This window comes from Botryllus schlosseri, chromosome 1 (assembly GCF_051294905.1).
Source record: "Botryllus schlosseri isolate E-star chromosome 1, Bs_hap1, whole genome shotgun sequence".
In the NCBI taxonomy this organism is placed as follows: Eukaryota; Metazoa; Chordata; class Ascidiacea; order Stolidobranchia; family Styelidae; genus Botryllus; species Botryllus schlosseri.
Genome location: NC_137236.1, coordinates 10,418,933 through 10,444,115, shown reverse-complemented (window position 1 = coordinate 10,444,115; position 25,183 = coordinate 10,418,933). Strand labels below are relative to the sequence as shown.

The window sequence follows — 25,183 nt, the reverse complement described above, 5'->3', positions numbered from 1 at the left end:
GATTGCAACAAAAAATAACCCGATAGCTTGTTCAAGGTTTCGACAAATAGATTGAAATATTCCGATTTAACTCATCGCGTCACAAGTCGATCGCGGTATGCACAAGTGGTTGTCAAGTTAGAAATATTTACAACAGGTGCTATTTCATTGAATGATTCTATTGTGTGTAGTAACACATTAAAATATCGCGATAGTATTTACTGAAACTCTATTTGATAAACGGAAAACTCAGTCGTGAATAGAGTTGTAAGTTTCAAGGATTGTTTCAAAGTATAATCTTGAAATGTGACTGGATCAAAGTTAGTAGTCATGTTTGTCAAAGTCCAAATATTTCATTTTGGATTATCTGGATTTACTTTTAGTACATCCCGCGAATGGATTCCGATGCGGTACTATAACATTTTTGATGATAATGACTCAAGGATTTTCAATCAACAATACTGGAATTTTTTGGTAATGCTAGAGTTGCCAAATGATTAGTTGCGTGTTTTTGTTAAGTGTTTGATTTCAAGTTAATAAAGACAATAACTGTGTAATGCACATACTTGTGATTCTTGATTCTTGTAGAGTTATAGTTGGTATTGATTCTATAAGTGTGAAAACAGTGGCGCGGAATGTGCGAATAATATATTCGGGTTACGTTCGATTCAACAAAAACGCGTTAAGGGATTTGTCAAAGGATTAGAGTTGTACCGATTTAAAACATTCAGATACGAATCGACTTGATTTGTGTAGTGAGTTTCATTTCAAGTTGATAAACTAACACATTGATTGAATATTTTCATGGATCTTATCACGCAACTAAAGTCAGCCACTATTCTGGAGGCGTGAAACATATAGCGATCGCGGGCGAGTGACAAATTGTTGGTTTTCGAATCACCGCCTGCGACGGTTCTGTGACAAACTTATTACCGAAATATTACCTTGTGAGCGGGTATGAGGGATTGCTATATGTCTGAAGCATTATCCGGTGAGTAGTCGTTGGATTTTAAAATTATATCACACCCTTTTGAATAAGCGTTCACTTCACAAAGGATTAGGGTTAGAGCGGAAATAAGTGACAATTTGTCGCTATTCAAGTTACCGACACTGGTGGTCTGTTATTCGTTACTTAATAAATCTTACGAGTGAAATCAAGTTCCGTACCAAACTATCAAAATATTACCTTGTGAGCGATTGGTATGTATGTAACATCAAGTCACGAATGATGGTTATGTCTGGGACATTATCTTGTGAGTGATCGTAGCATTTTACAAATATTTCACACCCTTTTTGAAGTGTTAGTTTGTGTGCACGGTTATTGTTGGTATTGGAATCGCCGTCTACGCCGGCTCTGTGACAAAATAATTACCAAAATATAATTCTGCGAGTGATTCTAAGATTTTGTAAACTATTCCACACCGTTTTTTGCTAAAAGTACGACATGCCACCCGCAGTCTATACCCGAAAGTACGAATCACCGCCGCGTCCATAAGAATAACGCTAGCCGCATGCCAACGCACCCATAAGACATAAGAGCCGCATGCCAACACGAGTTTCCCCGCGCAGGTCATTCGGAATATAGGTCGCACTGCTTAATCCTCACAACAAGCCACGTTTCCGTTTGTGCGGTTATTGTTGGTGACTATTCAACACCGCGCGAGAGATGGTTGAAAGTGCGAATCACGACCGCACCCATAAGAACACATGGTGAATCACCACAGATCCCGTAAGAATACATGACAGACACATCACCGACGTAGCCTATACCCGAAAGGGTGCCGTCACCAGAGATACCATAAGAAACAATGGCACATCACCAGAGATCCCATAAGAACCAATCGCACATCACCAGAGACCGCGTAAGAAACAATGACACATCACCAGAGATCCCATAAGAACCATTGGCACATCACGAGCGATAGGGGGTCTGAACGGGTACCATCATCACCGCATCCATAAAAACACATGGCACCTCACCACCCCCGCCATAAGAGATAAGGGTCACCTCACCACCCCCGGTTTTCAGGCACCTCACCACCCCCGCCATAAGAGATAAGGGTCACCTCACCACCCCCGCCATAAGACACAATGGCACCTCACCACCCCCGCCATAAGAGATAAGGGTCACCTCACCACCCCCGGTTTTCAGGCACCTCACCACCCCGCCCATAAGAGACAATGGCACACCACGACCGATCATACTAACTACTTGCGTGCAGACAGGTTAGACACATAAGGAAGATGTGCCCCGGAAAATGTACAAGGCGCAAGGGTAGGACCGGATACAAGATTAACTGTTTGAGCGTATGTTAGTGGATACTGGTGTGTTGGAATTGGTTGAGCACTCCGACTGGGCAAGTCCAATTGTGCCTGTTCTATACCGGCGTCCGATGAAGTTCGTATTTGCGGCGACTTTAAGTTTACGATCAATCCGCAATTGGATACACCCGAATATCATTACCGACCCCAGACGACTTACTGGTGCTTCGCAACGGAAGGAAAAGTTCGTATTTCAGCAAGATCGATTCATCACAAGCGTACACGCAAGCGGAGCTTGATGACGACGCGCATAATTACGTGGTGATCAACACCCATCTCGGATTGTTCAGATACACCCGACTTCCGACCCGGCGAGATAGCGCAGTGGCATAATCCGCGGCTGCAACACCAATGGGTTTTCGGGTTCGAGTCCTATACCTAAGTGTTAGAGGTTTACATAGGCTGTGAAGAATATGGGCCTGGTGTAAACGACCATAGTAGTCGACAAATGTCACGAGTACCTCAAAACAAACAAACACCTGACTTCCGTTTGGAGTGGCATCAGCGCCGACGATTTTTCAGCAATTGATGGATCAGGTGCTGCGAGGACTGAATTCACGTGTTTACTGGACGACATCTTAATCACAGGGTCTTCGGAGAAGGGAAATCTTGAGCTGTTAATAACTGTGTGTAATCGTTTGGATAAATATGGTTTGAAAGCTGAAAAGTCCAAGTGTTGTTTCCTGGAAGAGTCCCCGGAATGGCATACGACCGAGCAACTCAAATTTGCGATCAGTGACTTCCGCTTGCCGCGCAAACAACGTAAGTGTGCTGCGGTCTTTTCTCGGGCTGGTAAATGTCCATAAAAAATTTATACCGATCCCATCCAGTCTGTTGCAACCGTTAACGAACTTGATAAGAAAGAATGTGAAGTGGAAGTGGAATGATGCTTGTGAAAAGGCCTTCGGAGTCTCGAAACATTGCCTTACCTCCGATTTGGTATTGGCTCACTATGGCCCTGATAAACCGATTACGATGTCAGTAGACGCGCCTCTGGTTTAGGAGCAGTAATCATGCAACGCGATGGAGAACGTGAGCGACTGAGCGCCCATTCTCGTACGCGTCTCATACATTGTCAGCAGCCGAGAAAAACTATTCCCACATCGAGAAAAAAGCTCTGGCCATAATATTCGGGTTACAGAGATTTCATCATTACTTGTGCGTGAGGAGGTTTACCCTATGTACGGACCACCAACCCTTGGCATTGATTCCAGGTCCAAAGATTGGTATACCCGTGCTAGCCGCATCCAGGTTGCAATGTTTGGCAATCAAACTCGCGGGTTATAATTACGAAATACGTTACAAACCGGGTAAGCGGAATGTTACTGCGGATTGGCTTTCCGGAAGTCCCTCGAATGCATCAGCCGATGTGGATCCATCAACGCATGAAGCCAACAAGAGAAATGCAATACAAGTAAACAATATGCCAATAACATCGAAAAGGATTGGTTTTGAGACGCGCCGAGACCCGCTGTCATGTCGTGTAAATTACTATGCGATTAATGATTGGCCCGCTAGCGGCTTATCTCCAGAATATCGACCGCTCTATTTTCGCAGGAAGGAACTGACAGACGAGCAGGACAGCTGCTTACTTTGGGATATCACTCGCGGAAAATACGTTGTAGGCCTATTTCAGATAGGATTGCAGAAGAGTATTTAGGACATGGCCATCCAAACACAAATACTAATAGACGTTCTCAACAACTTGTTTGACCTAGAAGGGTTTTATTGAAAGAGTTGAAATCAAAACGAGGGAAGAGAGTTTCCTTTTCAATGAGACACTGTTGCACATCTGAACAAAATATTGTTAAGTATCTCCATCTTCTTTTTTGTAGCAATTTTCAGTGGATTTGTGCGAATGAGTTCATTAAAAAAAGGTGCGAATAGAGCTCAAAAAGGTTGAAAAGCACGGTTAAGCCATCATAAAATCCACCAGCATAGCCGTCTGTATACGTACGTTGAATAATGGTTTGTTATTAGACAATCTCATCATTTCATGGAAGAGGCAAGACAATCAAGAATTTACATACGTAGACATTTATGGCATCAACAGCAAATGTACCATACGTCGAAACGAGAAATCAGCAGTGGCGTAGCAACCACTTGGCGATTCTGGCTCTGCGCCAGAGGTGGCAGGCTGCAAGGGGCGGCAAATAAGGCTGCACAGTACACACAGCACGGAGAGACGGGTAATCAGGAGCTTATTTGTTACGGTCCAGACTCGAATCGGTGGTTGTTTTCGACAACATGATGCACGCGTTAGAAAGGTTGGCAGATTTGAGAAGCTGGTGCGAAGACGTGAAACTACATTTGATGGCAATGCAACCGTGTTTGATGTTTTACATTGGTTTGTTAAATCACAGCCATACTCGATTAGACACCGTATTTATGCTTGTGCAATGTGCATGAAACTTCATCTTACGGGTGGTGTTTCAATTGCGAACTGTAGGAGGAGTTTCTTAAAGCTAAAAATGATAAAGTCGTATTTACCTTTTATCATGAATGATGATCGGCTATCAGCTACACCGATTCTTTCTATAAAAAGAGACTACGTTCTAAAAATTGATTTTGAGGATAAAATCGCTGATTTTACTCCGCCGAAAGTTCGAAAAGTTCAAATTCGAGACGGCAATCGATCTTTTATTTACCTAATACATTTGTTCTGCATTTTTGTCTTTTTTGCACTTACACTTTCTTTCTCAGGCACTATAGAACTTAAGAGACGCGGCACAACATTTGTATTTATTTTTTTCGACACGTTGGTTGAACATGAAACTATTTAAAATTTGCTGCGGTCTACTTAGAGGACGGCATTTTTAACACAATGCATTTATTATTATCTACAAAGCTTTTAGTCATCGGAGGAATGTCGATGGACTGTATGCGATTCAATAGGCTTAGAGCAGGGGCGGGCAACATACGGCCCGCGGGCCGGATCCGGCCCACGACGGGATTTTGTCCGACCCGCGGACAGTTTCTCGTTACATGGTAATTTGACCTGCGGCCGCAGTCTGCTGAGATTCCCCACTACTTGCTTAAACGTTAAATTTTAGTGATTGTATGCAGGGATATCTAAAAATCTATAAAAAAGTTTTAGATATCCCTGATTGTATGTCATTATATACGTGTGTGTGTACGCAGCGTGCGAGAGTAGAGCTTACGAGTAAGTCTGTCGAAGCGAGAAGACTTGCATCATCGGCATTTACCATGTACCCAACCCTAATAAATAGATATCTTGGTAAATTTGTGGACTGGCCTTATCGAACGCCGTGAAATCCTAATTAAGGATTGCATCATAGTGTCCTATATGGTGTGGACACAAGCAACTCTCGCGGCTCAGTGAAAGAGGGTTACGTCACACCTTCCTTTAGCTAAAGGCAGTTTGACGGTAATTTTTGACCGGATTGCCGAGCATTAAATTTGATGAAACTGGTATCAATTGAAAGCTACCGCGGTACTGATTGCGAAAGTCAAAATTTTATTCTGCTCGTGGCCCTGGAACCCCCCCCCCCCCCCGAAACAAAATCGACCTGGAATGTTGCATTGTAACGGAATTTGGTATTGTGACGCAACCATACCGTCTGAGCAGATCAGAAGCAAGTGCGCACGAGAGTGACAGTGTGAATGCTCAATCGGTTGCGCAACAATGGCAAAACGTTTTTGGTTTGCGCTGATTCTCACTTGCTCCCAGAAGTCATGGTTGCGTCACAATACCAAACTCGGTTACAATGCATATTCCAGGCTGTTTTGGGGGGTTCCAGGGCCACGAGCAGAATAAAATTTATATTTTTGCAATCAGTGCCAAGGTAGCTGTCGATTGATACCAGTTTTATTAAATTTCGCGCTCGCCAAGCCGGTCACTATAGGACACTATGATTGCACCTTGTGTTAATTGATCAGAGAGAAGCAGACATGGCGGCGCCTGTATGACAATACTGATGTTTTCAAATCCACATTGTCCTCATCATTATCGGCGAGAAATGGCTTTGAAATGACATTGCTGTCGTTAAAATGCATTCATTAATACGATTTATTCCGTGTATATGTGGATAAATGGGTGAAGAAATCGATTCAGCAATCCGGCCCGCCAAGTAGTCCTACCTAATTTTTCTGTATCTGGCCCGCCGGCTGGAGAAGTTGCCCGCCTCTGGCTTAGAGGGGGACGCACACATACATGGGGTAATCGTAATCGATTACGACGATTACAGCATTTTGAACTAATCGTAATCGCAATCGATTACATTCTAAAAAACTACGAAGTAACCGTAATCGTAATCGACTATTTCACATATTTAATCGATTTCTTTGTGAAAGAACGATTACTTTTTATTTGTACAAGGACTAATACCAATGTTCCCTCTAATTTTTGAAGAGTCTGCGCACACTCACCAACTTACTGCGCAGGAACTTGGACAACAGTGCGTAACGACTAAAATAAAGGTCATCACTTCGTATTTTTTGTGCGCAACTTAGATTTTCTGTGCGCAAAGACTGTGTCAGCACTGCGCATTTGCGCACGTGCGCAGCTTAGAAGGAACATTGACTATGACATATACTGAACATTCGTGAGCTGATCAAGAAAGAGATATTAAACCAGGTTAGTGATAGCACAAACGTCTGAATTTCAAGCGCCTATCGGTTCATTATTACGTCAGAAGTATTAGATTTGCTCGTCATTGTGTAAGAAGTACCCACACATAGTAAACAGGCATTCGATGTACATTGTAGTGTGAATGTATGAATGTATGAATACCCGAAGTGCTGTATATCAGGTTATCAATACACTCCAGACGCCGCTACCTCGCAGCAGGATAATAATAATCACCACTCTGCCTACAGTTTCAAATAGTAACTTATGTATTGATGTTTGATCGTGCTGAGTTAAACGCAGTTTGACCGTTGCTGCTTGGGCGAGCAGTAGGCCTAAGTAGAACGTACGTACGTAGGCCTACACTGGACAAAGATTTGAAATTTTGTACTCGTCAAATGAAACACTACGATTTCCACAACGAGGCATTAAAATCAACAGCTGCTGATATGTGGGGGAGATGTGGTACCGATGGATCACTGGGACCGAAAATACTTGAAAAATTTTCCATGATAATTCCATGATTGCACTCCGTGAATTTTTCTACAATTACATACTGACAGAATCTTTCCTCACATGCAAAAAAGTTCGACCTGTGTGAGTTATAGGGTCTGTGACGAATGATTTACGTTTTAGGGGGTGTAAAGTAAATTTAGATCGACATTTGCATTTTTCTATATCACCTTACAGACTAACAAACCCGCCATAATTTTTGATGTGAAGTATAGGGCTTGTATCAGGGTATATAATGCCACATATTTTTTGAATCAATACCATCCTCGAGTGGACTATTTTCAAGTCAATTGCGATATTTATGGGGTGGGGGACCCATGGTACCATAGCCAAATCAAGCCAAACAGATGGGCCAACTAATCACTTAACAACAGAAACTCGCCTGCATATATATTGGCGTTAAATCATAGTTACACGTGGTGTTTTATCGCTATTACGAGGTATTTGAAAGTCAAAATGTCGATTTGCGGGTAATATGTATGTGGCATTGATTTTGTACGTTTAGGCGTAAATCAAAACATGATTTTATGCCAACATTTGGGTTGATATAATCTATTTTATTCTTGAAGGTCGCGACGAAACATTCTTCATTGGCTTGCTGTAGCTTAGCTAACAGTACACAACAAAACAAGTTAACAAATTTGAGTTTTTGAGCGTATGTCTCATAGGTCCCGTGGTCGTGTGCCTTTGGACCCACCGGGTGGGGACCGATGACACGTTCGAGCAACAAATTTTAAACGTTCATGAATATTTTTTGAATAATCGGATATTCATGTAAATGTTCGCGATAGTTAGAGCTTGTATCAAAGTGTTGAGACAGCAAAAGATCTGCTATTCTCTGCTGAAGATTTGAAGGCTAGAGATCATTTTGCAATTTTTGATCCATCGGTACCACATCTCCCCTATCTATATCATAACCGAACCTTTCTTTGACTCTTCTCGTAACAGCAGCGTGCAGTATCTGTATTAAGTGGAAGGCAGAATTTTATGTTAACTTTATCTTATTCTGATAAGACTCCACTTGAAACGGGCGCCAATTGTATGTTTCGCAATTCTCTACTCAACATTTGGACCTTCTGCCATAGCCATCCGCTTATAAACCACGTTAGCGAGCCTCGCTAATCGAGGGTTGTAGCTAGAATCAGCACCAAAACAGCAATACGTCTCCCATTCCAAAAGTTGATCTTGGGCCCCCAGGGCGGTCAATTTCCAACTTGAAGACTGAATTTCGGTAATAATACTGATAATGCATTATATTGCTATTCATTTTAATCCTCTCCCCGCCCCCAATGGTCCCATTTACAAGTAGAGCTGGGGGCAAGTAGGCCTAATTCATAGTTATAACACCTGGTTATGTTGTTATAATTACTTTACAGTATGTTGTTATACTGTATGGTATGTTGTTAACTCGTGACCATCGGTCTGTTATATAATCATAATATATTGTAGTTGTAGTCGCCCAAACGTAGCAGACTAAAAGAGAAACTTTTATAAGACGCACACTCAAATTTTCATGTCTTTATTGCTCTGTTGGTGCCTCGGGTGGCATTTGTATTGTGCGCTTCGATCGGAAGGACAGGACTATTAGTCACGCCTACCCAACGCTGCTATTGACAATGGACACATACCCAAAGTTTCGGCCAAGGTCTTTCTTTAGTAGTCCACTTCGTGGAGTCGCATGTTGACCGAAACTGCATATGTCTTTTGGTGTGTCGTGGCACGGTAATGACCGGCACCTAAATCCCTATTCCTATAAATCATGGATACTTTTTTTCTTGAGGGGGAGGCCTATGCATTTCAAAATCAAACTATCTAGCGACATTTAAATCGCAGAGCTCGAAGAAAATTTTCAAGGCAAGTAAATCTCTCGCAAATAGTCTATAATATATGTTGGTTTTCGAAATACTTTTGAGTCTCCACCGAGTTTGTTCCCCACCCTATTGGGGAGTTTAGGCTGCGGCAGGTACGGACCTGGAAAGAATGCAAATCATTGGGTGCGATAATTCGCCCCTACATTAAAGTTGGGCAATGGGTACATTATGACGTAACAAGCAAACGACGCATCATTTATACGGTAAGTTGTTATCTCATTAGGCCCTTTCATAGCAATATTTATATTGCCTTCCAATATTTCTTGTAAAATTAGTTCTAAGAAGCAAAATAAATGTAATCGTGAGTAATCGTGATTACTTTTCTAATGTAATCGTAATCGACTACCTCCTGGTTTTGTTGTAATCGTAATCGTAATCGCGTCATTCAGAAGGAACCGTAATCGCAATCGATTACAGTCATAAAGTAATCACCCCAGTCTAGACGCACATTACCTGCTAGTAACCACCGTTTATAGCTGATGTGCATAGACGAGCCATTTACATGAATCGAAATCGTAAAATTGCAGTCCAGTATGTTTTTAATAGCGATACATGACTGATCCTATTAGCGGTGAATGATTTCTCGATATGGTGATAGATGTCCCAGTTCTAGATATCCTTGAGATATTCTGAACGGAGCACTGACTAATGAGCATGGCGCGAACCACTGAAAGGCTATATAGTTCTGGTGAACACGACCTGTAGTTGAAGGTTCGATATAAGTCAAGTTTTAACACGAATCTCTGAAGTGACCCGGCCAATAACAGCACAACTTTTCCGCAATGTTATAAATATGTATGTCTACGTACAATGTTTGAGGGTCGGAATAATTTTCCAGGTAAGTCAAACAACATCAGATTCTCATTGTGCCGTTCCAAAAGATGATGCCTCAATGACTTCATCCGAAATCTGGGTAGTCAGCCTTAAGCTTGTCAACTCCCCCTTACGACATATGTAGGCCTACAAATGTAAGAACGGACAGAGCCAGGGTTGCATTTAAAACAAACGATGTTTCAAAACACGTTGATTAAAACATGTTTTAAACAGTGTTTTAAACAAAAGCCTTTTAAAAATTTGTTTTTGGTTGTAAAATTATGCCATAATTGTGTAAATACTTTCCAAAGGACATGTTGCCTGAGCCTACGCACAATCACCATCCGATATAGCGGACGTATCGATATGGGATTGTTGGAACTCTCAAAATAGTCGGTTCAACAGAAATAGTATACATATATTTCGTCAAAGGACCTATATTTACCCCACATTTTCAATTGTCAATCTCAATCCACTATGACGTCACAATTGAATATTCGTGACGTCGGGGCTTTGAAAAAACATTGAAAAACATTAAAAAAAAACATGTTTTAAACATGGGCCTTGTTTTTAACATGTTAGTTTTAAATTGATTTTTGTTTTCAATGCAACCCTAGACAGAACTATGTGAGTATTTAGTTATATTGATATAAATTACATTAATGAACCCGCTTGTTAATTTTAGCAAGAATCTGTATTATTTGTTTCGAGTTCAAGCTACTTCAATCTTCTTATGAAATATGTGATATCGGAAAACACCGTCTGCCTACCTCAGTGCATGAAGCAGGGTCTAGATCAGCCCTGGGCAAAGTGCGGCTATTCTGTGAGGCCCGCGAAAGGTTGCTTGGAATTCAAAACACAAAACTTGCTTGTTGAATGACTAAAACCCCAGGCTCTATGAATTGAACAGGAAATTCGTATGCTTTGAAGCCCGTTCATTAATATGCCACGATTACGCTGCCTACGCACCGCGCATGCGTAATACAGATTCAAAACAAAGGCAATGTGGCAAAGTATTAGTAGCAATTAAAGTCACAAGAAATCACTCTTTCCACATAGCCTATATAGTTCGAACCCTTTTTGTTGCCATTGTCACATTACGCATTATACGGTATGTGTTTCAAATTGTCACGTGATGCGTTTCCAACTCCCAAATTCGTAAAACAAGTCAATCAGTGCTGACAGTTACTATATGAGTAATATGACTCATCATATCGATCACCCATAAAGGATTAACGCCAACGGGCATGCCAAAAAAAGAATGCCGAAAACTGAAATTAAAAGAAGGTTTAGACTTCAGGGCGCTAAATATTTGAATACTGGAGTCATCGGTAAACCCGTCCTTCTAGTTTTAGTTTCTAGTTTTAGTTTTTGCCTAGCATGTCGCCGAGATTAGGGATTATGACAAACACACGAAACACTCGGTCAAGGGATGGCGAAGTTCAAAAAACTACAAGCTTCGCTCAACATAAAGGCTATCTAAGCTGCACGGTGCACACTGCTCGGAAGGCAGCGACCAAGAAAATAAGCTTTGCACTACTGCATATACATTTGGGTGCAGTGGTTCTCGAACTAGGAGGCGTGAAAGCATCAGAAGGTTTGGGGAGGGGGGGGGGGGGGGGGCGAAGCCAAAGTTTACTTTACCCCCAGCGTATACTTATTGCTCTGTGTATTGTCCGACTTTGATATTTCAGAATTCTTTCATCAACAGTCATTACCTTCCCTGCCATCAAACTATCCGCTGGGATTGCTAGCATTCTGGTTGCACTTTTTAATATTTTGTGATATCATGAATTTTTCACTGTCATACAAGGAGGCATCCCTAAAAAAGTTTTTGAGAACCACTGTTTTAGAGTCTTAATAGAAGAACGTGGATAGGGGTTTAGAGAGAGGTAAAATATATCATGTTTAACATTGTTTCGAATCATGACGGCAGATAAATATTTTTTTCAATTAACCTTCACTTTCTCATTACCTAAGATCAACACATTCCCAGAGCAGCATTTATTAACAATGTAATTTAGGAATAAAATTAAAATATGCTGGAGAATTTTTCACTCGGCCCACCAACGTATTTTCTATTTCTCATTTTGCACGCGGAGTAAAATAATTGCCCACTCCTGGTCTAGATACTCTACTGACAATTAGAGACCAATATCCGTACTGTTTAGCTTCGCGATACTGTTTGAGAAACTGATGCACTCTCGGTTAATGGAATTTTTGTCCAAACACGCAGTAATCAGTGTTCGTCAACATGGCTTCCAATGTCTTCATTCAACCATCCTTGCCCTCCTCGATATTCTCACTAGTTATCACTATGTCAAAGCAACAAATACTCACGGAATAGGTACTTCCCTTGACTGGCGGAAAGCATTTGATACTGTCAATCATTGCATATTGATTAATAAACTTGAGTGCTATGGTATTCGAGGAATTGTGATGGATATTTTCAAAAATTACTTTACACATCTTAAACAGTACACATTAGTCAATGATCGAGCATCGAACTCTCCATCTGTTTCCTGTGGAATTCCACAGAGATCCGTACTTGGACCATCCTTATTCTTACTATATATTAACGATATTTCAATATGCTCTGATTTTACTACAGCCCTTTTCGCAGACGACACCTAACTCTCACTTCAATCAGGAATTGCCGAGACCCTTGTGTCGAAATGCAATGCTTGACTTGACTGTACAATCACTTGGTTAGGATGCAACAAATTCTCTGTCAATGTTAAAAAGTGCCAAGCACTTCCAATAGGCAAGGGAGCTTGCATATCAGAGTTATCCAATTCCAAATATGCAGGAGTGCTGGCAATTTCAAGACAACAACTAGACCTGTTCAAGTCTTTTAAGCATTCATATAGATGCTGGTCTTACATGGCATGATCATATCACCAATGTATGCGCAAAAGTTTCACGTAACATTGGTTTATTATGGAAGCTTAACCGAATAGTTCCACAACCATTTCGTCGTACTCTTTATTTATCTATCATGCATTCTCACCTACAGTATGGTATAATAATTTGGGGATCTGCTACCAAAACCCTTTTAAACCAGCTGTAGGTCGTTCAAAACAAAGATATAGAGCTAATAATCGAATACCACTCTATAGTCGATTTGCTCCGTATTACAAAAAGTTGCGTATTCTTAAAATTAGTTATATATGTATATCTTTGAACTAGCCAAAGTAATGTATATAATTAATCTGCTGCAAGTCCCTGTATCTCCACAGAACTAATTACAATACTGCAGAGATGTTCATAGTCATTACACGTGGTCTGCCCCAAATTCCAACTTAGTTATGTTTCACTTTTATTGAGGTTTCCCTTCATTTAAACGATCAGGCATTAAATGTATAGAACAAGCAGATTCCGCCACGCCTAAAAAGCTCCAATTATCATTGATTTTTACGACAGGGATACTTGACTTTCTTCTGAGTAAATACTAGTTCAATGCTTGTGCACTGTCCATTCTGTTATAAATCCTAAACCTATTTTTTCTTTTCCACATTGATTGTAACTGTCTGTAACTGGTATGTGTTTCATATATTCTTTGTTATTGCTGCAATTGCTTTTTGTACAATACATTCCATATTAGCATACCCTGGTTTGTTATTACGTTATGAAGTTATCTCATTTAAATAACCATTATCGCTGGTTCCGGTTGACACGAAGATCGTCATGATCATATCGTCGTTACCAGACAATACCGAGAAACCACTGTTTGTGTTTGTTAAATATTGCATAGTTATATGACTTCTATTTATTGTGGCGTCATCGGTTGACGAAATAAATCTCTCTGTCTCTCTCTAATCCCCAATAATTAACGTTAGAATGATATGTCATGTATTTTGCACGGTCGCCCAAAATTGCAAGAATTACTATTCATTTCAGAACTTGCCATCCCTGCTCAATGTCAGATGTAGAAACGGGTATAGTAGGGTTAACATATTTTGGAAATCTGAAAAGAAGACACTTTTTCAAAATTTTCAGACTTGTAATGCCGGAGGAAAATTCTGAAAAGATGGTAAAAGGTCATCTTTCAGGCTCAGTTACCGCAATAGTCGCCGGAGCGTTACTTCAGTGCTGATTTACTGTATCTCACTTGACCTTCACCCTATATTTAAACAAAATTCTCAAAAAAAGAGGACAAAATTTCATGAGAAGAGGACATTTGGGCGTCCTCCGATGCCACTTTCAAGAAAGTCAAAAAAGAGGAGATATCCTTTTAAAAGAGGACGTATGGTAACCCTAGGGCTTGGGCTGTAGCAGAAAATGAACTGGTGGGGTATAGGTTTCAAATGGCATATATGAATACAAACAATTATCGGTAGAATATCAGAAGAGTAGACGATAAATCCGAAGTCGAGTGCTCCCATCCGTCCATGTATTCATCACCTGGGTTTAATATTTACATTTTAATTCGGACATTTCGCAGATGCCCATAATGTCAGCAAACCTCCATAGGCGGTCGACTTTGAAACTCCTTGCCACCCTACCAAATCAATTTGAGAGCATGATGAAATTTTTCTTACGCAGCATGTACGTTGGATCATAATACACCAACCTGCGAAATCTCCACACGTTCTCAACTCGGTAATGTCATTCGAAATCCCACCGACGCACAAATATTCGGGAGAAGTAGTGTTCACGCTGAAACATCGAGAGGCGTACGACAGTTATGTGGTGCTTTGAACATACAGAGTATGAGAGTGCTAGAAGGTTCACGTTTACGTATCATCTCCATTGCAGTAACTACCCCGCCAAATTCAATATCATCGTCACTTCGGAATCAATATTGCATAGGTGCAATAAACGCGCGTCCTCGCTTTATAATTTCCACATAATTTGCCCGAATTACAAGATGACACATCGATCTATTATCAAGTATATGTATTGCGTATGACCGACCACGACTATGGATCAGTATGATGTGCGCAATCAGATAATCTTCGAGCATGTACTCATTGAAGTTAATCCACAGGAAGCTTATTCTCAATGAATACTAGTGACCGTTCAAGATTACCCGACCATGATCTGTGGTATCAGCTTCGGCTGTGAGCCCGTGACAGTCATGCATCTTTCTCACTTGACCTTTTTATATTGTCTTCTGTTCGTTTTCATTTAATAGACATGAATTTGCATGGGTGGATGGATAGATGAATTGATGGACGGACGAATAAAAATCAACATTACGTTTCTAGTAGATATTTTCTATATATAATTCTAAATTGCGATGTCGGTATTGGCATCAGACCCATTGAAAGGTTTTTCGCGCCGACAAAATGGAAGCTATCGCGTGATGAAGATCGAGACAGGTGCGCTAACGAAATTGAAAAACAACACAGCTTGTCCGCAATGACGGACTTGACTCGCTGGTGAATCGAAAATGACTCGACTTGACTCGAGTCAAAACTATAAAAGGGAGATTGACTTGTGACTCGGAGCCTTGCGACTCGGCTACAACCCTGTGTTTTGAAGCGATAAATTACCGAAATACGAACTATTATCAGAATATTTTACTTTGTTGCGGTTTCAAAATACGTTAGAAAGAGCGACTCCATTCCCTCGCTTTGCAGGACCGTCAGAACTTGGGCTTGAACTTGAACTTTCAGCTATGAAGGGTTGTACTGTACCAAGTTATATTATTTTAGCTACTCGGAATTTGAATTGATCCGTTTTTCAACATATGAAATTACTCATCTTCACTAATGTCGCGGTAAAAGTTTTAAAGAATTTAAATGAAATTTAGTACTTTTTATTCGAATAAGCTGTAATTGACTTGAAATGACTTATTGGTGTGAGCTATTGCAATAGTGCTTTCAGCATATCTACAAATGCCACAAAAGCATTACTCTAGTATTCTGGTACTCTGGTATTGGTCGCAGCAATTATCTGATACAAACTGCATAAATGATAAATGTACTCTCTGAACTACGATTGAATTCTTCAAACTCGTGATTCAGAATTCATTTACATGTATATATATTTAGTAGTTACATGGGTATGTTACATATCTTCTCTTTCCTATACATTACTCTCTTTCCAATATTTACTTTGTTTTAAGCAGAATGGAACAGAAATATGCTCAAATATCATGTGAAGTCACATGTAAATTCCCTCGGATCTCATACGTTAGAAAAATGGTTGACTTCAACGATCAATTTGATACTATGAGTTGACGTACACTATGCCGATACAGTGAGACGATGAGCTTCTTCATGATAAAAGACGGAAAAACATTTGTTTTTAAAAGCAACATTCACTTACGTTGCCCCTGGGCACATTGCGTTGGGATATCCATCAATGTTTAATGCTCCAAATTGCAAGCTCCTAGGTTTGACAAACGGTTTCATTTTGACAGGCGTATGTTCCAACACGGTTTCTTCATTTCCCTTATCGAATATTACTGGCACTATGAATGGATCTGGGTCCATCCATTCTACAACAACACAATTTCGCTGACTATATAGGTTTAAAATGCTTAATAAGTTGATGAAGCAAATGAAATTCTGCATATCAACGAAATGTCGTCAGCAACAATACTACGAGATCTGGTGTCATTTGATACGTTTTTGTATCCTTCCCGACGCATGGAAATTAGTGCAAACTGTACGATAATAATTGAACAACAGTAAATTTGATAGTGTTTTAAAAGGTTTATAACGTAGTCATTCACGCTGCTCTTTGATATTATTTCAAGAGAAATAACTTACAAATAGCTACTTCCAGAGAATGACACAATTACTTCACCATATAGCATAGAAACGATACTTTTGAAATCAATACAGTTAAATATAGCTTCAGACGGTCCCTTGCGCTAAGGGGTCGTACATTTACCGGGAAATCGCAGTTGACAACTTTAAAAATTCGGACAAGAGTGATCAATTATGAATAAATAGGTGAGGTACTAAAACTATATTTCGTTACCGTAGTCGTAGGGTTATGGACTGCCTGATTGTTATGACGATTACAGTCTTGGAAACGATGGAAATCCATCAAAACTACTTGAAGTAAGTTGAAATAACTTGGCACCACGATGGTTATATGTAAAGAAAAAGCGACTTAAATGTAGTACTAAAAAAGTTCGTCTTGTTGCATTTGAGCAATTATAGAGAGCCATTAGATCAGGGGTGGGCAAACTACGGCCCGCGGGCCGCATGCGGCCCGCAACACCGTTCTGTGCGGCCCGCGAGAGTCTGAAGAAACTTATCAAAAATATTGATAAGCGCACTAAAAATCTTACTAATGCAGGGACTTGAGTAAACTTTTCTTAGTATATTTCATCATGATAATTCGATGACAGTGGTTCTCAAACTGGGGGCGTGAAAGCATCTGAACGGGGTGCCCAGCTGAGCTCAACTGAAAAAATTTTCACGCTACGCGTGATTTACATTAAATTCGGATTTATTGATCACTATATTTAGTTTGAATTACTTATTTAAAAATCTCTCATCCACAGTCGTAACCTTCTCACGCCATCAAACTGTCTATTAGGTTTGCTAGCGTCCTGGTTGCGTTTTGTGATATTACGGTGAGAGGGCGCGAAATCTTTCACCGACATAAAGGGTGGGGGGGGGGAAGGCGTGTCTTAAAAAGTTTGAGAACCACTGTTTTAAGGTAAATACTTCCTATAATATTTTTTATGTTTAATTTCTGGCGCGACAGCTTGATTTCAAGGCCCACGCAGTTTAAAATGTTTCCACTGCTAAACATCACAGAAATCCTAAACGCGATTGACTATAGATTACTAACCTACGGATAGATACGCAACTCTCGCAAAACCCGTCGTTACGCTCGCGCAAGCAGTTACACTTATTGCTGAGCAATCTAAAAGCAGCATAATTGGTAGTGCTCTAACTGGCGACCAGAGCGATGAAAATGAATAAAACTGGTCTTAATCGAAAGCTAGCGTCGCACTGGTTCCGACAATACAAATTAAAAAATTTTCAGAGCAATGGAACCACCTCAAAACAGCCCTCAAAGTCTGAAACTCGGCATTGTTCCGAACAATCGCTGGACGAAATTGACCATTGTTATGTTCATTGTGTCGCGACGCTGCCATTGTTGGAACAATGCCGATTTTCAGACTTTGCGAGCTGTTTAGGGGTGGTTCCATTCCCCTGACAAGATTTTAATCTATATTTTCGGAATCAGTGCGACACTAGCTTTCGCTTAAGACCAATTATATTGAATTTCAGCGCTCTGGTCGCCAGCTACAGCACTACCAATTACGCTACTTTCAGATTGCTCAGCAATACGAGACACTGCTTGCCCAAGCGTAACCACCAGGAGTTGCGTATCTATCCGCAAGTTAGTAATCTATGGATTGACATAATGGACGATTTTCATTTTTGCTCTCGGGCGCCGCCATCTTGGCCTATGGTTGGCCAGAGCCGAATCGAGCTTCATAGGCGCAGGTGGCTGTTTTGGAGTTGGTTACGTTATTTAACGCCTTGCGTTTTCGCTTAATGGTGGTTCCGCGTTTTGGTGCAAAATAAGTATTGATAACAATACTACAATGTTTTTGAGCGAAAAACCGAGCTGGTTTACAGTCGTTTTACAAAGCTTTCTTGTGCCGGTGTGTGACAACTTTTCACTCACAAAAGTCGGGGAACCTGTGGATATGCAGCTGTATCACAGCTGGAACACTCAGGTATTAGCTGCATCACTCAAGTATCAGCTGTATCACAGCCAGGGCGGCAATGACACTAGTCATGATTTTCTGATGACTCGACAGCCGTATATCCACAAGACCAACAAGTAATACCAGATAGACTTTGAGGCCATAGCATAACCCTATCTGTGAAATAGTTGATCATAACGCATATAAAGTAGTGAATTTATTCGACTAATAATCAACAAGTTTTATGTGTACAGGTTGATTTGCAAAGTACCGTTAACAACACATCTATATTGCCTATTTTATATAGCTTATAGGAAATCGGATAACTCTTGACATTTGTATAGATAACTGTAAATACGCGGGTTTGTGGCGAGCATTTTCATGAAAAGGACTATGGACTAATTTCTAGCAGACGTCACTTTTTGAAAATGGGAGCAGTTCCTGGCATTTTTGAGTGGACGAAGTCAAGAGCCCTAAGAAGGGTGTTACTCAGGCATCAGAGGTGAGAAGAATAAATAAATTATCAATTTACAACATATTACAATTACAACATATATATGAGTAGCGAAAATCATTCCCATCAATCTGTGGCAAGCTGACTGACATGTTATGTAATCCGACTCATTTGTGATCTGAGTAATTTTATAATTGTTTGATATTTTTGGGTTACATCACTGGGACTAATTATTGAGTTAAAGCTCGATTACTTCAAGTAAGTAAATGTAGACCTACTTCATAAACTGCCACATTTGCTAAATTCCATGGCGTAGTTGTGCATAGCCTACTTTAATTTCTGTCACATGGCATGTTCCCCCATTGGTTACGTGTCATTAATTTTTGCATAACTGTATTTGCAGTGGACATGACACTCCAAAAGAAATGCCGGGTTCAAGCAGCACTGATCAGATCACACACCTGCAAGAGCCATTGTTGGATCACAGCTATTGTAAAGAAGATTTACCCCTTTCCGAAGAGTTATGTAAAGCAAAGGAACGAATACAGGATTTGAGTGAAGGTTCAATGACGATACGTATATCAACAAATCCTCTACCACACTGAAGGGAGGATACACACAAGTCTTGAGGCATGGTTGACTGCTATTCTATCATAGCATGCAATCCTTTCATTTCCCAAATGTTCAATAAATAATCAACTTTCGACAGTTCTGTGCGTTATTTATATTGACAAATTAGGCACGTAGACAATGGGCGAGTTATTGACAATGTATTGGCCATTTGCTAGAAACTAGCCAGTTATGCAGAGCTATCCGGGGCACAACTGGAAGTGAGGGGTTTGGTGCATGAGAACACCATGGAGACCAAAGTATAAACCCGGTTAAAATGAAAGATCTCCGGGTCGCCATGACCCTTTCCTATCCAGCAAATGGGTTGGGTGTCACTGACATTTCTAGGCAGTTCGTCATCAGATCTTGAAATAATGTCCATAGGTCCACGGCGTTGTGGTTGGTCAATATGGCACATCTGCACCTTTAAAATAAGAATATGCGGCAGCATTTTGTACTCGTATTTAAAGCTTCGTATCATTCGTTATTATTTGGGAACAATTTAACTGCTGATACTTAGCTTTACAAGTTATTGCTTTACCAATATCACGCATTGACGGCAGCGACAGGCAAAAATTTCACTGGCAATCCTGTCTACGTCAGCAAAACTGAACGTGGGTAAACCCGTCAACAACTCAGAATATACTAGTTCCATACTCTCGGTTCGATTACTGTCTAAAATGTTCCTGCCATTTGTGACATTTGAGATAAACATTGGTATCAGTGCATTTTGGCAAAATGCAGTTCAACGGATAAGGATTCTCAAACAACTAGTGAAGAAATAGGGTCCTGATTTTGCTAGCAATGACATGAAATCGGTCATAAGGGCTGTAGCAATAACTAAGAACCCATACGCTCGCAGTAAAGCGTCGCCAGAAGGGCAAAACAATGAGATTGCCCTTGCTGACAATGCTAACCTCATGGAGGCGAAATCACTCTGGCCAACCATCCACAAGGGGCGCTAAAGCGGTGAGAATCGTCCATTCGGACCACGAGTGTGATTTTAGATTGGCCACTCCAGTTTTAATTATATCAGTGATGTGCTTATAAAAAACGATTCTCGCGTGTCTTAGGTAGATTCGTTCTCCGTATGCGTAGAATTAGGGTATAATTATATGTTATCTACACGCAGTAGAAGCGTATTTGAAGCTAACTTGGTTACGATGCTGTCAGCATTGTATGTCCTTGAACTGAACCAAAACTGGAATTAGTAAATCTATGAACAGATCGCTGCTCCCAGATTTAAATTTCAATGCTGTTCTAAGAATCGGGACTACCGACTGTCATCTCTATAGTTTTAACAAATTGGTTATTGAGATAGACCAGCCTATGAAATCTCGCCACTGTTTCTGACGCGTGTACGATATCATCAAAACATTGTTTGGTTTGTTATAAGCATATGTATTATCTCCATGTCCTCACTACATAATCAAATACCAATATTGCGTTTTGGTTTATAATCCCAATTTTATATAGTGCGGCCCGCGAATGGATTCAGATGTTGAATGCGGCCCGCGAGCTGAAAAGTTTGCCCACCCCTGCTTTAGATGAATCTACCGCAAACTACGTTACTGAATTGTTACATATGAAGTTTTGTCAAAATTGTGACAGGCCCCTGGATCTGCCGATTCGTCGGAACTGATATTTTAATAATCAACATCTCAAGTGCCGCGAACAGGCTAATCAAATATTTGATTGGCCGTGTAAGTTCAAAATCAGTGAAATTCATTTTTGATAATATAACTAATTTCGATAATTACCTCGCGGGTCACTCAAAATATTCTCGCGGACCACTGGTTGGTCGCCTCTGATCTAAGCCAAGATGGTAGACGAACTCCTTTTGCTCAAGCTTTGTGTACGAAGGAGTTCGTGTACCATCTTAAAATCGTACATTGAACGCTCTCCTATTTGAGATTTCATTTGATGCTGGTGACGTAATATTTTGTGATACGATTGTTGATAAACAATGCTCTTTCCAATTCCTTACTAGTTGCTGACGATTACCCTTGCCAAAAATATTCGGTTGATTTCAATATGAATGTACTAGTGAATTGTATACTTCGAAGGCCGTTTAAAAATATTCACCACAATTGATGATTCATGGCCTTATTGATTTCAGGTAAATCAATGAATCATAGCGGATAGCAGTGAGCCTTATGCATCTCATTGCATTATCAAAAATATTAATCGATAATCGCTGGAATATATTTCCATCTGCCCAAGACACATACTTACAATGCCCAATGCGGTATACCAGACATAACGCGCAGAGGTGGTCAAAGTAGTCAAGAAAGCTACTCAAGTAGAAGTGGAAGTAGCGAAGAAAAAATCTACTAAAGTACGAGTAGAAGTACTTCTTCCATAAGCAACCTAAAACTTCTTGAAGTAGAAGTAGAATTGACCGACTTGAAATCTACTCACAAGTAAGTAAGTAGTTGTGAAAACGATCTTAATTCGTTCACATGGATTGTCAAAAGGTGCAAATCGAACCATGCGAAAAATGCCGAGCTCGATTCATATAGACCATTACCAGCAGGTATCCAATTTTCGACAGCATAAGCATTCGTCCGCATCATGGGATGAAAATGATAGTATTGATATGTAAATGCGATACTAATGATTTGTTTTCTCGAACAGCACGTTTTAGAAAATATCATGATATGGCGCCCTCCCCCATATCATAAGGCCCGTAGTTTAGTCGAAGAGCAATACGGAGAAGTTGTATACGATACGAGGGGTGTAAACACTTTGCGCAATTAGTAAATGGTAATGAAAAATATGGTGGACCGTAAAAATGCCATATTGTGTAGCTTTTATTTCCGGAAATTAAAGGCATTACTACACTTGCTTTTACACTTCAACATGTATGTTATCCAGATAAAAGAGCTGATATAATTAGAACTCAAAGTTTATTATACCGGGAATTGAAAGTGAAATATAAACACTACTTCTAAAAGCGGAACATGATTTCCATGTCTTTAGTCCAGAAAGTTTCAAAGGGGGCATGCTAAAACTGCTCTAAAACTAAAAAAAAGTCAGAGTCCACTTTTCCAGATTAGGACACGTCATGGACAATGGGCATGCTAGATTACGATATGATAAGTAAATACTAGATTGCGAAACATAAGTTTCAAACGTTGCGATGATCCATATATACTGTTATGAAATATTTCATATGGCGAAGGGCGACAATGTGGTGTGAACGGAACCACGCCAACCCGCTACCTAAATTATATTGATCGATACTTTCGTGAAATCATAGTGGTCACTCCGTATCCACTGCGCGCGAAGCGCGACGAAAATTGTGGGCTTTACTCAACTTTTATGAAAATTAAATGTTAATACTTCGTGAAAACAGCCCCGACATTCATCAGGCTATCTTCCTGATTGGGGGATTAAACTACTTCTACTTGACAAACTGAAAATAGCGAAAAGTAAGTAAGTAGATCACAAAATATTACGAAGTAGAAGTAGAAGTAGCGAAAATCAGATCTACTTGAGTAAGTACCAGAAGTAGAGGAAATCTACTTGAGTACTTCGAAAAAGTAGAAGTACTTCGTTACTGACCACCTCTGATAATGCGATACAGTGAGCGGATAGAAGCATTCCGAAACGACCAATTCGTAACTTCTTAACTTAGCATCCGGTTCGACTGCGTTAGGCCAATTTCACAGCAATCAATATTCATAGCATCATCTTTCTCTGTTTCCTTTCGTTTCGGCACGTATACTAGTGCTCATTACTGAAGTAATCGTGGGCGTAGATTGGTATAGAACATTTCGTTTCCTGCATTGATTTGCCATTGCGGAAGATTACTTGAAATGTAAACGAGTGACTGACATTGACTCGACTGTTTGCGCTATGAAGTCGACCGACAGTGGTTGTGATTCAGAAACCAACAAGACGTTCCAGTTGGAGGGGAGAAGCCACCGCGTCGTGTGGAAAAGATGGGGCATCTCGTCGATAGTGTGTTTCATCACTGTATTGGATGTCTTCGGTTTCGGATCATTCTCATTTGTCAACGACATCACTTCGAGGTATTTCGGAATCGATCCAGCCATGACCGACTTACAAGCAATCGCCAATCTCGTCGGTAGACTGACTAGCGGTGTAGTGATCTGCGTGATCGGTGGTTGGATCAGCCTTCGGCAAATCACTTTGGTAGCCTGCGTTTTGAACGTATGCGCCACTCTACTGATAACAATTGGAGTTTTGTTAGGAATATTTGGATTCTTAGTTACTGGGATGTTTCTATCCGGTACCGCTGCCGGAATTATTATACCGATAGCACAGCTAGTGTCCGTGAATTGGTTTCCTTTGCATGAAAGAGGAAAAGCGACAGCAATGTCATCGGCCACAGGGCGGTTAGCCTTATTGATATCCAACTTGGTTGCTACAAGAGCAATGGGGATTCCCTATAGCCATCAAGAGCTTGAGCAAACATTGATATTCTCTACTACTTCTGAAAATATTAATAACAGATTTAAGATAGTTTTCGCTTCGACATTCGGTTCATTGTCGCTAATGTCCTTATTATGTTGCGTTTTAGTAATATGTTTCGTGTCTGACAAGCCACCTGTTTGTGAGCACAGCGAGATAAACAATGATCCAGCACGAAACGAAAATACGCCTTTAGTGCAGACATCACCGACTTACAGTCTGAAAGGAGAGCTGAAAGATGTCGCATTTCTATTCAATTATCGCCCATATGTGATATTTTTTATTCTGTACGTTTTCACGATGACCGACAAAGTGTACGGCGCCACCCTCATATCTTCTTTGATTTTGAAAGAGGTTCCCTATTTGAATGATCAGTTTGTGGGGTTGCTGTTTATCATCGGAATCGTAACCGCAACTGCTGCGGGACCTATAGTTGGGCAAATTCTTGATAAATTTTCCAAACCGAGACTGACAATAATTTGCGTTGCTTCACTGCTCATCCTAGCCTTCACTGGTTCAGCTGCGAGCTTCCATTATAACAATATCGCTGGTGTTTATGTGTCGTATCTGACGTTATCATCCACCCGTTCTGCATTGAAGATTTGTCTTAAACACCGCGGATCAGGGATAACAGCCAACTTCTCCAGTCCCATTCGCTTAAAATCGTATAGCATTCTGACGGCGGGTGGAGTTCTGTTCATGATATTTAGCACAGCTTGCGTGCGTGCCTTGATGGATAAATTCAGCTCCGCGTTCGCTGTCATGTTTCCAATGCCATTTTTGTTGTGCTTCCTTATGACTGTTCTGTTTCTATGGAGATATTTACAAGATGCAAAACAAGTGTAATATTTTATAGTAGGGCGATTGTGCTTCTAGTTAGAACTTATTGTTTCATCCAATTTTATTGTCAATATTATATATGCGGTACATGGGTTCAAATCAATGCCCGTACCTACTACGGC

General features: G+C 40.5%; 1 protein-coding gene and 1 long non-coding RNA gene across 2 annotated transcripts; one reads left to right on the top strand and one right to left on the bottom strand.

The window, feature by feature from the left end:
- Positions 1-14,247: 14,247 nt before the first annotated feature.
- Positions 14,248-17,151, bottom strand: LOC145433164 (uncharacterized). The gene is made up of 4 exons (XM_080310124.1): positions 16,363-17,151; positions 14,660-14,745; positions 14,552-14,587; positions 14,248-14,490 (listed from the first exon to the last, which is right to left on the bottom strand). Exons 1-4 carry the CDS (start codon positions 16,608-16,610, stop codon positions 14,417-14,419), a joined length of 444 nt encoding a protein of 147 aa, XP_080166250.1. The 5' UTR covers positions 16,611-17,151; the 3' UTR covers positions 14,248-14,416.
- A 1,461-nt stretch (positions 17,152-18,612) lies between these two features.
- Positions 18,613-20,440, top strand: LOC145440911 (uncharacterized). Its single transcript, XR_013915651.1, has 2 exons — positions 18,613-19,220; positions 19,576-20,440. It is a non-coding gene; the product is annotated as an uncharacterized LOC145440911 (long non-coding RNA).
- The last annotated feature ends 4,743 nt before the right edge of the window (positions 20,441-25,183 follow it).

What these genes read in the sequence shown, in the direction of transcription:
- LOC145433164 (XM_080310124.1), bottom strand. Translation starts at nt 16,610, where the DNA reads ATGCAGAATTTCATTTGCTTCATCAACTTATTAAGCATTTTAAACCTA. An exon ending in GCAATGTGCCCAGGGGCAAC is followed by an intron (nt 14,746 to 16,362) that starts GTAAGTGAATGT and finishes TCGATGTTTCAG; the next exon opens with CGTGAACACTACTTCTCCCG. An exon ending in AACGTGTGGAGATTTCGCAG is followed by an intron (nt 14,588 to 14,659) that starts GTTGGTGTATTA and finishes TTGATTTGGTAG; the next exon opens with GGTGGCAAGGAGTTTCAAAG.